This window comes from Sus scrofa, chromosome 11, assembly GCF_054392235.1.
Source record: "Sus scrofa isolate SSC_HxYL_T2T_F1_AM1 chromosome 11, Sscrofa_HxYL_maternal_Yorkshire_Landrace_v2.0, whole genome shotgun sequence".
NCBI classification, from domain to species: domain Eukaryota; kingdom Metazoa; phylum Chordata; class Mammalia; order Artiodactyla; family Suidae; genus Sus; species Sus scrofa.
Window position 1 is genome coordinate 12,585,425 of NC_139393.1, and position 14,754 is coordinate 12,600,178.

The 14,754-nt window shown below is 48.2% G+C and overlaps 1 protein-coding gene across 17 annotated transcripts in view; it reads right to left on the bottom strand.

Moving 5' to 3' along the window:
* DCLK1 (doublecortin like kinase 1) overlaps window positions 1–14,754 on the bottom strand; it is a 383,845-nt gene that overhangs the window by 123,895 nt on the left and 245,196 nt on the right. The window contains exon 1 of one of the 17 annotated variants that reach the window (XM_084981511.1): window positions 3,144–3,360. The exons of the other annotated variants lie outside the window; for them this stretch is intronic. Coding sequence (XP_084837637.1) covers window positions 3,144–3,345 — 202 coding nt within the window. The 5' untranslated portion in view covers window positions 3,346–3,360. Of the gene's footprint in view, window positions 1–3,143; window positions 3,361–14,754 lie in introns of those variants that run through there. 17 annotated transcript variants of the gene reach the window in all.

The following is a 14,754-nucleotide window of genomic DNA, read 5'->3' on the forward strand; positions in this document are numbered from 1 at the left end:
GGAAGGCAGGAGGGCGGGAAGGCTCTGCTGAGACTAGGGAGGTTTTGGACTTTGCCTCCGCCCTGCCCCCCCCCCCCCCAGGGGTCAGAGGAGCTCAGGAGTTAGCCTAAGGGCCTGGCCATCACCTTGAAGGGAATTTCTATGGAAAAAGCCATGTTTTCCCCCAAAGACCAGCCTGACATCAACACTGAAGGAGCTATCAGAATTAATCATTGGTACTGCTATAGAAATTATCTTTAAGTTTAACGAGAACATTTCTAAGAACATTAAAATGTTTCTCCATATTTCTAGGGCTGCTTTGAGATTTTAGTCTAGACGCATTCACACCCTTAAAAATGAGCTTTTCAGCTTAGGATCTGAAAATAGGACCATCCTGACCTTATCATACAGCTCAGGAAGGAGTAGGGGTTGGGTAAGCTTGGCTTCTGCTTTCCCAGTGAGGTCTGAATGAGGAGGAGACAGATAACACAGAACGGATACGTTATGGAAAGAAAGAAAATGCTTTGTAGGTATTAGTATGAAAGATCGAAGACATTTGGAACAAGGCATTAGAAATTAGGACGTTGCAGCCAAAACTATCATTTTTCAATAGAAAATGAGGAGTGTTTTATCATACAAACAGGACGGACCATTTTGTTATTCAAATCAAGTAAGAGACAATGCTGGGTTCAGGACAAAGGAAAAGAGGATGGATTATGCTGAATCTCTAGGAGGTTAGACAGTAGAGGCACCTCCATTCACCCTTTCTGGTGGTGTCCTTTGTGGGGGGCAAGATGTAAGTAATCAACTCCTATTGTTCATTTAGCAAAAAAGCAACAACAAAATGTTTCTTTTCCTTACAATGTTATGCTAAGAGATAGTATTCAGATGCACCGATTTTCTTGAACAAGAAACCATAAAGCTATATATGTTTTTGGCTGAACCCATGGCAGGCAGAAACTCCCCGGCTAGGGATTGAACCCATGACACAGCAGTGACCTGAGTGAGCCATGGGCATGACAACACAGGATCCTTACCCATAGGCCACTGAGGAACACCCATAAAGCCTCTGTAAACAAAGAAACAAAAAAACGTATCTCTACAAAGCATTAGCAAAGAGAAAACCTGCTGCCACCTGTTTGGGAGACGGAACGCAGAGACTGGGGCTCCTGAGCGACATGCCATAAGCACTTGTCATGAGAATGTCATATTGTTGGAAGTGCCCACTGTGCTGCAGTGGGTTAAGAGTCTGACTACAGCAGCTCACGTCCTTGTGGAGGCATGGGTTAAAGTATCTGGGGGTGCCACAGCTTTAGTGTAGGTCACAGCTGCAGTTTGGATTCAATCCCTCACCCAGGAACTTCCACAGGCTGTGGTTGAAGCAAAAAAAAAAAAAAAAAGTTGTATCAAGTCAGCACCATGCAACACACACACTCCCTATCACAGAGAAGCAGCTAGTTTCTGCTATGGCAAAACAAAGAGGCTGCAGGATGGACAGCAGAGCTGCTGGCATCTCCTCAGGCTGACCCTCTCCAGCTCTCGTTCTAAGACTGGCCTCCCGGACAGCACCTTGGGCCACATACTCATGAATACAGGGACACTTTTTAAAACACCTACAACTTCTTCCTCTTAGCCTTGTCTCTCTCCAAGGAGGGCATTAGAAATGAACATTTGAGTTGAAAACTGAACACAGGGTATAATACGTGTGAAAACGACCCTCTACTCCCCCAGACGTTAAAAGTGTGGGCCCTGGGAGTTCCCGTCGTGGCGCAGTGGTTAACGAATCCGACTAGGAACCATGAGGTTGCGGGTTTGGTCCCTGCCCTTGCTCAGTGGGTTAACGATCCAGCATTGCCGTGAGCTGTGGTGTAGGTTGCAGACGCGGCTCGGATCCTGCGTTGCTATGGCTCTGGCATAGGCTGGTGGCTACAGCTCCAATTCAACCCCTAGCCTGGGAACCTCCATATGCCGCGGGAGCGGCCCAAGAAATAGCAACAACAACAAAAGACAAAAAGACAAAAGACCAAAAAAAAGAAAAAAAAAAAAAAAGTGTGGGCCCTGAGCCACGTCGGCCAGTTGGGACCCGCCCCCCTCCCCGGCTCTCCACTGTGTGGCCCGAAACAGCAACACAGAGGCCTCTTCACAGTTTCCTCATCTGTGAAGTAGAATCAAACCTACCTTGCAGCATGTGGGGTGGGATTTATGAAATAAGGTATATAATGAGGCAATGCTTAGCACACTCTAAACCATCACTAAACTCTGGCTATGACTGCCTTTTTTTCTTTTCTTTTTTTTTAAACAAAGATAAAGGATGTCGAAGGCTTTAAAGGCAGGCACCTGGCAGGGATCTTAAAATCAAGGCTTAGGAGGAGTTCCCTGGCAGCCTAGAGGGTTGAGGATCCAGCACTGTCACCAGAGCAATCCAGGTCACTGCTGTGGCACTGGTTTAATCCCTGGCCTGGCAGTTTCCACATGCTGCAAGGATGGCTGAAAAAAAAAAATATATCAAGGGTGAGAGAGAAGCACTGACAGAGTCTGAGAGTGAGGAGGCATTCGAGGTGAGAACCGGTCTATTCTTTAACTTCCGAAAAGAGTGCAATGACACAGACTGTCCTAGACCCCAGCACCGCCTAAAGGAAACCACACTCTCCTCGGCTCCCGGAGGCGTTGCCCCCCCACCAGCAACAAGCTTCGGGCGCAGCTCCAGGGGCAGACGCCCCCAGCGACCGGGGCTGATAAAGGGGAACACACTACCAGCCGGCCCAGGGGGACGGCAACTCTGCAGAGGCTGAGGAGACACTCGCACATCTTTAAAACCAGCCTGGGACCTGCCTCTTTCCAGGAGACGCAAGAAAGAGCGGAGAAGACCAAAGATCTGGATAAAAAGAGAACACTCAGCCAGTGTACATTCAACCTGTGTGTCCCCTCAGTGACTGTATGCAAATAACTATCGATTTTGTGCCCAACAGAAATGAGGGAGCACCCCAAAATTATCTGAGTATTTCTTTCTTTTTCTCCTTCTTTTCCCTTTCACACTGGAAATAGGAGAGGTTGACGACCCTTCCTTAAGACAAAGAGTTGCTTAAAACAGACCATTTCTTGAAAGAGCCAATCTCCTAAGTATCTCTTGAACAGGTTACAGAGAAAGCTGACACTGTGCTCACCTTCTGGATGCGTCGTGGTGGCACCCTCCTGGCAGGAGGGGCAGGGAAGACCCCCAAAGGGCCACAGCTGACCTTTAGGGAACAGGCCAGAAACCGCTGGATGGTGAGGGCAAGGTGGGGGGGGGGAGGTTAGGGAGGAGGAGAAAAAAGGAAAGTATGGTTCACTCCAAAATGCTTCTCTGTTCCTTGCGCAATTAATCATTTTTAGAAATTAACATGAGAAGACCCTGATTCAAAATCTGCTACCAGAGGGATTTTGAGAATAGATGAAAAATTTCAAGTCGAACCTTCTGAAAAATCCCTAGTGGTTTCAAAGCTTAGGACACAGATCTACAGAGGTTGCTAAATTTTGCCAGCAAGAGCCACCCTTCGGGAGGGAAACACCTATACTTGGAAGAAAGGACTTTCCGGGAACGTCTGTCACCAACACAGGCCACCTGCAGAACCACGGTGGCAGATCCACTCTTTGAGAGAGGATGGGGGATGAGCGGGAGGTTTCCCGTGGGCACCAGACACATATCACACCTGTGGGGTCCTAGCCCACTGGTGTACACTCCAGGGCGGCCCTGCTATTGCAATACCTCTGCCAGAAGGAGGGGGTGCGGGACCTCAGGGACCAGTGCCTCTACCACCCAGATAATTAGTTTCTCAACTTAAGGTGCCCCATGTGCTCCGAAGCAGAGCTGCTACCAGGCTATGGATGCGCTCTGTTTCTTGTGTTAATCAGACAGGAAAGAGAAATGTGGGGCCACACAGGTCAGTCATCTCAGAGCACCACACATGCTAACTTACACGGGGGCAGATGAGGTAAAACTGGGGTCAGCTCCTGCAGAAGGCTGACGGTTTTGTTACTGGGAGAGCAGCCCGGGATGGCAGGTCCTACCTCTGCTTCTCACCTGGCCAACTGCTTCCCCCCCAGGCAAGCGGGGGTCATCGCACCTGCCTCTGGACGGAACCTCGCACCACCCTGAGGGTGAGGGGAGTCCTGGACGGAGGCAAACAGGGAGCCTGTGCTGAGGGTACTGGCCCTGGACAGCTGGGGTGCACCTCTCAGGAATCATCTCAACGGGGGACAATGTCCACCTCCCTCAGGCCGTCTTCCCAAACACAGAAAAGCTCTAACGCCACGACCCTGAGAGGGGCTTTGTGTGTTTCTCCCTGCAGCCCCCAGCTCTGAGATATCCTGGCGCCTCCCTGACGTCTTTGTATTTATATGTTTTTATTATTATTTTTTTTAATGAAAGTATAGTTGATTTACTACGTTCTGTCAATTTCTGCTGCAGCGCCAAGGGGCGCGGTCCTACACCGTCTACCTGCTTTCTCCTCTGTCATCTTCCACTGCTCCCCCTTCTCCTTGGAGCAGGTCCTCAGAACTCTCTGCAGGGCTGTCTCCCAGGCTGCAGTCCTCAGGAAGGGCCCCAAACAAAAGCTCCCAACTGTTAGGTTTTGCATGTGTTTTTCTTCAGCTGACAACTTTCTTTCACCAGAACCTATATAAAACGCATTTTCCCTTCACTAGTCAGTATTCATGCGCTGAATTATTTCCTCCTGACTTCATGTCATGAATATTTTCCTGAAACTTTGTCCAACCACAAATGCTGCAGCACTTTATCACTGGGCACTTCTATTACACCTTTGTTTGGTAAAGAATTTTAAAATACGTGTTTTGTTTTTTTCTTCTGACCCATTTTCTCAAATAAATTATTTAATGGAGATATACAGAAAAATTGTTCGATACTTATCGTCTTGGTTATCGTTGTTTTATCTTGCCTACTAAGTCAATTTTTTTTCTTCTCTTAAAACTGTGGCAGCCCAGACTCAATTTATAATGTGAAGCAGAAAGAGGAAAAATATAATTCTTGTTATAAATCGCTGCTGAGTGGCTTTACCTAGCCAAAACTGTGATACTGAGTGTGTGAGCATTTTGGAAATGTTGAAAAAGTTAAGTAAGGCTCATGCTTTTAGGAATAAACACGATAAGAATATCTTGGCAAGAACTTTGTAGCAAAAAAATCCTAGATAATTGGAGTTCCCGTCATGGTTCAGTGGAAGCGAATCTGACTAGCATCCATGAGGATGAAGGTTCGATCCCTGGCCTCCCTCAGTGGGTCAAGGATCCGGCCTTGCCTGAACTGTGGTGTAGGCCGGCAGCTACAGCTCCACTTCAACCTCAAGCCTGGGAACCTCCATATGCGTTGGGTGTTGCCCCAAAAAGATAAAAAAAAAAACCAACTTTGAAGCTTTGAACTAAACTTGCCATTGGTAATGACCAGAAAAGATGATTAATTTTCCTTCAGTTCTAGGCTGGATTATTTTCATTCCAAATTGGCATTGTCAGTATAGGAAAGAAGAAGGAACACTGAGAGACTAAAAGGACACATTAGCAAAAGACTCATTAATGAAACTATTTCCTGAGATTGCCAAATTCTAGACTGATTATGAGTTACGTCGCAAAAAAAAAAAAACAAAAACAAAACAGGAATTCTCGGAGGACAAGGATCATAACTTATTCATCATTACATTCCCAAGCATCCAGTTTCATGCCTGGCAAACAGTAAAATCTCCTAATTCAGTCAAATAAACAGGAAGGAGATTACTTGAAAGATGAGAAGAAGATAACTGGAGAGAGAGCCAATGATTTCAGGAATCATTTTATGAGGCACTAAGTAGCAAATAAATATTGAAAAGAAACATTTATTGTTGCATTATGTTTTGGAATCTCAACTAATTGTACCCAAATTTCCCAGGAGGGAGTTAAGTGCTCTATTCAGTGAATGAGAAAACATAAAAATAAGTTAAGCCTGACTAGAATGGGTATCATATAAAGCACTTAAAGCAATTAATTTGTTAACTTTGGAAGAGGTCGCTATTTTGCAGACTGAAGAAAAGGAAAGATTGTTTTCAAAGCCGCAGAGATTCAATAGTTCTTAGTCAACAATAAAGCCAGGCTGAAGAGCGTAACTGGTCCATGCTCTTCTGCTGAGGTCCCTTTAAACCACAGCACCCTTAATGCCACCAGCCACAAAGGCTGCAGATCCCCAGTCAACAGGTTCCACTTTCAATTCCCGGGGTTTGCCATTCAAAGCTAAATTCTGAGAGTCCAATTTAAAATAAAAGGCCAAAGAGCTATTCAAAGCGAAGCAAGCTAAGCGTTTATGGAAATGCTCTTATCTTATTTCTGTTTCGATTCATCACCAACCTTGGCAGGCTAGGACCAGAGCAACAGCGAGGGCAGCCTTTATTCTTAACACTAATTCAAACCCCCGGGGCTACGTGCGACAGACACACTGCCGGGGGAGTAGGAATGCGTGTTCCCCAACAGGCACCCAAGCGAGCACATCAAGAGAACCTGATGCAAGAGATGGTATCCCTGGGGAGATGCAGGTCAATGGGCTCCTCACTCCAAATCTAACCTTCGGGCTCTGGGAGACGAGGTGCCCATCACCTGCCAAAAAGACTCCAGGTCCTGGTCTGTGAATTAATTGACACCTATAGGGAAGCCCACACCAAATTCCTACAACACCAGGGAGCAAAGGCCGAAGACTCCCTTGGGCAAAAGAAAAACAGAACATCCATGACACACATACACCAGAGTCAACCTCTGCCTTTGAACAGAGAGGCTCATGAGCTTCTTCTCAGCATAGAAAGAGCTAAGGAGGCTTTCCAGGGCTCTCAGGAAACCCATGGTACACGGTAGAGAGAGAGAGAGCGCGCATTATGCCACTTGGAACTCCTAGGAAGGACCGGTTTCTCCAGGCAGCTCTCCTCTCCTCTGAGGCTCCCTTTACCTCGCTGGCCCAGCGTGTCTTCCTGCCCCTCAGTCCCGGTGCCACCCCTCCACCCCCCGACCCTGCCCTGCAAGATGCCAGCTCCGCCTTGAACAAGGGCAAAGAGCAGATGCCCGGCACACTGAAATCTCCACCCTCTCAGGCTGCCCTTCTCCCTTTTTCTTTTATCCCTTCACCTCCTCCTCAGTAAGGTCCCCCTTCTCTCCACATCCCTCTAGACATCCTTTCCCTAGTGGGTCAAATTTTAAAACTGAAATGAAATTGTATGTGCAGTTGACCCCAATGCAAGGATTAGGGGTGCCAACCCCCACACAGTAGAAAATCCATGTATAACCTTCGATCTCCCCAAAACCTAACTCCTAACAGTCTACGGATGATGGAAGCCTTACTGATCACGTCAACAGCCCATTAACACGTATGTTGTGTTATTTGTGTTTCTACGTATATTTTATGCACCCACGACCTATCTTTTTCTTATCGTTTGCTATTTCTAGGCTATGCAGTTTGTCTGTGAGTTTCTTCAAGTTGTTGCAAATCTCCAAAAAAAGTTTCCAATATATTTATTGAAAAAATTCCACAGTAAGTGAACTCACACAGGTGAACCCCTGTTGTTCAAGAGTCAACTGCCATATATATCTATATATATGAGAATATATGTATGAATGAATGGAGAGAATATGCGTCTATCTCTCTCGCTTTGAAACACGATCACTGCATTGCATGTAACTCAACAGCCACACTGGACTGAGGCAGGGCTTTTGTTGGGTTTGCTGTGGCTGTGGCCCCCGGGTGCCGTGGTCATTGGCCCTTCACAGGGAGGCGCCACGCACCCAGCGCCCCCACGCAGAAGCTTTCAAATAATCCAGTCCCACCTCTAAATAAAATGCCGGCAAGAATTCAGGAGGTGGAGGGCGAAGCTGAAAAGAGGAGGAAAAGCAAAAAAAGAAGCCAGCTGAGAGCCTGGTATGATTGTTTTCTCGTTGTGTTTCAAATTAAACACAAACTGAAAACAAAAAGAAGATGAAAACGTGTAACCGGAGACTGATTTAGTCTGAATCCCAACCGCGTGACCCTCCGCCTACACGTCTCAAGCACCATGGTAACGTGGCATTTTTAAAGCAATTCGTTACCCTGAGAATATTTTCGGCAGAGATTAGCACAGCATTTCCTGCGGGGAGCCGCCAGCTGGGAGGCGTTCTCTAGCTGGCTGGAGACTGTCGGCTTGACACACATTTCAGAATTCCATGGCTTTCTAGAGATGAGGCAGCCCTGGGCTGTGCAGAGACCCTGCCTGCTCACACTGCTTCAAGCCACACAGATGAGAAAACAAGTACAGCCCATGTGCCGAACCCTGCCTGATCGTTCCTCTCTTCTCTAATATTCTTACAAACACTGTGCTTATTCTTAATAAGTATACAAGGCTGTGATCACAGCAAGGGACAAACAAAAAGAAGGACTTCATTCTGTAGCCCCAACGAACTCATGAGGAACTACAAACATTTTTATTTTTCTTTCTCAAATGCACTGGATGATAGATTTAAAGTAATCAAGATAACAACTTGCTCTAAAAATGGCATCGAGGTCTGTAAGAACAGGAGCTTCAGACTCTTATAGAGGCGGCTGCAATGACAGCTGACACCTGGCAGACCCACGGTGGAGGAGACAGCATAGGTTCAGATCTGGATGAGGAGGGAGGGGTGCCGAGCTGGGGGGGGGGGGGAGTCTTCAAGCTTATGCAACAGAAGGGAGCACGCCCAACATTAAACACAAAAAATCCATTTGATTTCCAATGTTGTAGTTATACCTCCTTGCAGGGGTGACTTTCCACGGACCGGATTCTTGTCATATTTAAGGGGATACTAAAACTAGACCTGATTTTGAAGGGCTTGACTCCAACTCTACCACTTACTATCTAATTCAGGCGCCCAGTTTATTCCAGAACAAACATTAGCTGAGCAACTACTGTGTGCTGGGCACTGGAGACCGAGCAGTGAACAAGACAGGCAGTCACCCTGAGCGAACGGCCTAGACGTCCTGTATCGATTTTGACACAGAGAAACAGGCACTAATGCCAACAAGGCTTGCCTACCTCACAGGCAGTTGTCAGGCTCAAATACATTTATGAAAGCATTCTGAAAATGGTAAAGGTTGATAACAACACAAATTCTCTTCCTTCATTGGTTGACTTACAGTTTGTCAAAAGGACCAAAAAGAAACTTTCTTTCCCAAGGCTTCCAAAACAAGTAAGCATGTTTTATCACTGATTTAAGTTCTAAAAAATGCTTTGTTTTTTCAATCTGGAGTTAGCAGATTCATTTTTTGGCAATAATAAATATTCCTTCCTCTGTCTCAGGAAGACTTCTCTAGGCTCACAGCACCTAAACAGAGTCTGGCACTAGTTCTACATGTCACCGACCAGCCAAACAACTGAATCGCTGGATCTCACGATGTCAAAGATGTTTTTGTCCTTGGCCGTGCCTGTGGCGAGGGACTAAACTGGAGCCATAGCAGTGACAATGTTGGATTCTTAACCCACTGAGCCACCAGGGAACTCCCAGAGTTGTTGGTGTTTTCCATGGAATCCTTTCTTCGAATATTCCATAGAGCCTGTTACATACACATAGATGCCAGTGGAGCTGCTCTGGCTGCAGGGAGGGCTGTCCCTCTTGGATTCAGTCTTTCAAGCTCTTCCTGGAACCTGAGGGATCCCTGAATCCATCTGAAAATCACCTCTCTAGCCCTAGTCCTCACCTGGACTCCTCCCCTTCTTCTAGAAGACACTGTGGCGTAATGGTTAGGCAGGTGGGCTCTGTGGTCAGGCACGCTGGACCTGCATCTTGGCTCCACCCACAGATAATTTGCCTTCTCCCACCCTGTAATCCTGCTCTGCAAAACAGGGATGTGGATGCTCCCAGGGTAGTTGTGAGAACTACAAAAGTTGAACCATGTAGAGTGCTTGGCACAGAGCCCAGCAGGTAAGACGAACGCATTACTAACAATTGTCTTCTGCTTCCAAGCCACCTGCATGGCACAGCCAGAAGAATTTTTATAAATGGCCACATTCTATGTGTCATCTTCTTGTTTCAACTTTACAACTCTGCTATTATACACCAAAATACATGATAACCCCCTTAATCTAGCAGGCATGTGGGTTTGTGTACGCACATAAATATAGCAACCACTATCTGTAACTATACCCACACCCATAGATCTCCTGTCAAACCCTCCAATCTCATCTTTCATTCCACAGACCTGCCTTTCACGCATCCATGCCTTGACAGATTTGAAACATAACCACGCACGGAGCGCTGGGGAAGGCACCAGCCAGCAAAGTAGGTGGCGATGTCTGATTTGGATTTCCTAAGTAAATCAGAGAGGCAGAACACATAAAAGGGGAAAAATCACGAGTGGTGGGTGGTCTGCTCCAAGTGCTAAATGCGTCACAAGAACGAAAGCCTAAAGTGAACAGCCTGGGAGAGTTGGTGCGAGTCTTCCAACCAGCTAGAAGGAAGACGGAGGCAGGAGTTGGAAAGAGTAGGAGTTCCCGCTGTGGCACAGTGGGTTAAGAATCCGACTGCAGCGGCTTGGATGGTGGCAGAGGCATGAGTTTGATTCCCAGCCCAGCACAGTGGGTTAAGGGATCTGGCGTAGGCTGCAGCTGCAGCTCGGATTCAATCCCTGGCCTGAGAAATTCCATGTGCCTGGGGTGTGGCCCTGGAAGAGGAAAGAGGAGGAGCAGCGGTGACGAAAAGACGCAGGGGTGTGGAGGAAGCCAGTGCTCCATTCTGGATTTCCTTCAGCTCCGCAATTGTGATGCCGAACCAAACTCTGCTTTCTGTACCGGAAATCACTCTCCTTCATCCGCCCCCTGCCGGCCCCAGCAACACACCCCACCCACACCCACACCCTCACTGACTCATCCAACCCCCCTCAGTGGCCTGGCTGACACGTACTCCTCCTTCAGGTCTCAGAGGAAATCCCACAGCCTCAGAGAAGCCTTTCCTAAACCCCAACCTTAGGCCCACAGTGCACGCTCATACCCTGGCCTCCTTTTCACACTATGCATTGTTCCTGTACTTACTCATTTGCTCCGGAGCGCATCCTAGACTTGCGGTCCCTGAAGCAGGGACCCTGTCTGTCCTATATAATTTGGTAGCAGCACACAGAACAGTGCCTGGTCAAAGCGATCCCTTGAGAAACATGTGTCCAATGAATGAAGAGAGGAAGAAGATCACTTAGAGGCACCTGCAGTGACTCAGAGACCAAAAGAAGGACTTGGAGATTCCGGAAGGTACACGGGTGGGGCTGGCGGCTGTGGGAAGGGGCCAGTTAAGCAGAGGGAAAGCCGGAGGACAAAGCCGGGATAAAGCTTCCACCTTGGGAGCTGGGAGAAGCAAATGGGATCGATGACAGGGCCAGAGATCTGGGCGAGAAACGGACTGCTGGAATTGAAATGTTGGGGCAGAGGTAAAACCGAGTAGGGAATACTGTGCCCACCTCTCTGAATGCTCCATAGAACCTGGTGCGTGAAGACAAACTCTATCCAACAAAAACGTTTATCGAGGATAGAAATCCTACCCCGCCCTTGAAACACACAGCTAAGGGCCTGTTTTGGTAAATTTTGACAGGAGCTGAATCAAACCTGACTTTCACACTCTGTACCTCTTAAGCTCATTCTGAAAAAAAATGACTAAAAAAATTGGACCACGTTTTATAAAGTAAATTATAGGCACTATAATTTCACAGTTATGCACAGAGTGGCATCCAATAAATATTTCCTGGGGTGACGGCATCTTGTTTCAGGTTTGTTCTGCCTTTCGCCTCCCCCATCCCCTTCACCCATGGTTTCCTCGAGCAGGTAAGGACCGCATCTTCCAACCCCTCTGAACAGCATCCAGCTCAGAGTTGAGCGCAGAGCAGATGAACAATACATATTCATTGACTGGCTGTTAGATACACGATGGAGCATTAACGGAAAGGCAGATATGGGTTCTGAATCAATTTCTTCAGCTGTACCATGCCCTGCAAAACCTCTATGTCTATGCCAGGTTGCTGTGAGGACTGGAGGAAACAGCGCACATGAAATCACCTTGCAAACTATAAAGAACATAAAACTGCGTGCTTTCCATCCGTGTTAATACAGCTTGGAACTTTAGCCCTGGAAGGGAGATGGAAGGAACCTGACATAAACTGGGCATCAACTCAGGTCAAGGAGGATGCTGAAGCCCTGGGCTGGTCTTGTGTTCAGTCCGCATAAAAACCCTATGAGGAAACAGGCCCTGAGCTGCGAGAGCCTCCCCCAAAGTCACACAACTTCAAGGGGCCCAACTGATGCTGAAACAGATGTCGGACCTCAAAGCCCGCTGCCATCCCCCCAGGCCGGGGCAGGGCCCTTGTCAGGGCACCATTTGCTCCAGATCTGAAGCAGCAGGACCCACGAATGCACAGAATCAGAGCTTGAGCACCACGTCTCTACAGATGGAAAGCCCGGTCATCTTTTCTTTGTTCCAGAAAAATGACTCGGCTTCCATGCTGGCCCCTTAAAGAACTGGGGTAACTGCTGCAAATCAGGAACTTCAGGAAAGTAACTGGGTTCATCAGCCAGTAAATCAACTAGGGAAAGAATGAAAACGAGCCTGAGAAAGGAAGGCAGCTTGAAAGATCTCCCCAGAATGCGGCATTAGGATAAGGAAGCAATGGGAACGGAGGAGCACACCAGGAAGGACCTTAGGAGCCAGGCCTCGGGACTCCCGAGGGGCACAGCTGACCTGCTGGAGGTCACATCCTGGGCTGGTTCAGAAGAGAACCCAGACTCCTAACCCGGCTCTGGGGCTGAATCCCAGACGCCCCCAGCTCATTCTCTCAGCACCTTTCCCCAGAGCGGTCTGAAGGGCGTCTGAGTCACCGGGAAGACAGCCAGGACTTGGTGGGCTGCCCTGGGCCTTAGAGACACTGCAGGAGGAGACGATCAATTCTGTGGGTGTCGGGAGGCTTAGGAGGGAGCCGTGGGGGGGCAGAGAGGCCACCAGACACAGGAAAACGCCGGTGGCACTAAACATAGAGGACGCGGGCTGGCTCGGCCGCCTGATTCACCGGTGACTCAGAGTCTGCCAGAGGAAGCACAGCGCGAACTGTGTGTTGGAAAATGCCAGGGAGACGCACCTTCTCAAGGCCTCTGCGCTCTGTTTTATCAGCAGAAGCGAAAAGAGCAACTGCCGCCGGTGATCATTACCGAGAGGCCCAACTTTTGCATTAATTAAAAGCCACGCAATACATATCTCGGCCAACTTTAAAAAGCAATGAGCGCTATAACTGGTCCCAACAAGAGATGACCTCAAGGCAAAGAGGGAGCCTTGCAGGTGGGAGCAGGCAGATCCGGGTTCAGGTTCGAGGTCTGCTACACGCTAACCGTGCGATCTTGGGGAGGTGGTGTGGTCTGGCCCTCCACTTCCTTATCCCTACTCTTCTTGAGAAAATCAGACACACCGTAAAGAAAAGAATACACACTGCCTGGCGCTGACATTCAGTCAACACAGGACAAGAGCTATTTGATGAGCAGTACTAGAGACAGCAATGATATTTCCGTGCTGTACATTTTTGTACATCGCAGCTGCTGGATTCCAAGGCATCAGCGTGTCAGACACAAGTCTCCCATTCCTGTCTCAGGAGGGCACTGGTTCTGGGAAAAACACCCTTGAAGGGCAGAAGAGCCCCAGGGGAGCTGAGTAAGTCACATGGTCAAGTGAACAGGAGGCCCCGCAGAATGAGTCTCTGGTGCATCTGGGAAGCTGGGTGCAGAGGGGAGCCTGGGGCAGGGGAGGTGAAGCCGTGGGAGTGCTGGCCATGGGGGGTGTCAGGTGCCGGCTGAAAGAGTGTATAAAATGTCAACCACGCCTTCAACCATATCACAGTAAATCCAGAGACTCGACACGACACGCATGAGAGGATGAAAGAGGGCAGAACAAACGCAGGTGTGAGATATGACCCCCCCGTTCTAGCAAAAAGAGAGGGCGCTGCAGCACAGGACAGGCCAAGAGGAGTCACAGGAAGCGGGATTGCAGCCCCATTCAAAATCACAAAGCCTGTACCCAAATCACCCACTGCTTACTGAAGTGTCACAGCAAACTGCTACCAACCCCACCTCTTCCCAAAGTATCCTTGGGTCTCCACCACGTGCCTGCAGCTGCTTCTCTCTAAAGCCCCTTGGCACCCAACTCGAGGGCAAGATTCTGTCTCCATATAAACTGCAGAGGCTGGGCAACGTGTGGAGTTTCTGATGTGAATTAAGTAGGAACAGAATTATCCTTTTCTTGTTCTTTTTAAAGAACGGCTGTCCCAGAGCATCCAGCAGGTCCTTGCAAAGGCTCTCAGTCAGGAAGCACCGAGAGTTCTTGATCTGGATCCACAGATGAATTCCGAGGACATCCAACTTCTTAGAACTGAAGCCGTGGCGGGGGGGCACACCTGTATGTGTATGCATACCTGTGCATGAAAACGTTTATTTTGCTGGAGTGGGGTCCCTATTAAGGGGAGCCTCATTAAGTTCTCATGAAGACGCATACTCCCCAGAAGACTGAAACTCAACAATTCAAGACCAGGGCTCAGCAAACTGGAGCCTGCGAGTCAAACCTACTGTTCCTATAAATAAAGTTTTATTAGAACACAGCCCCACTTGTGTGTTTATGTATTGTCTCTCATTGCTTTCACATGGCAACAGTGGAGCTGAGAAGCTGCAACAAAGATCATAGGCCTGTTAAGCCTGAAATATTTACTCTCTGTTGTGGTTGCTGAGGGGGAGGGGGAGGGAGTGGGAGGAACTAGGA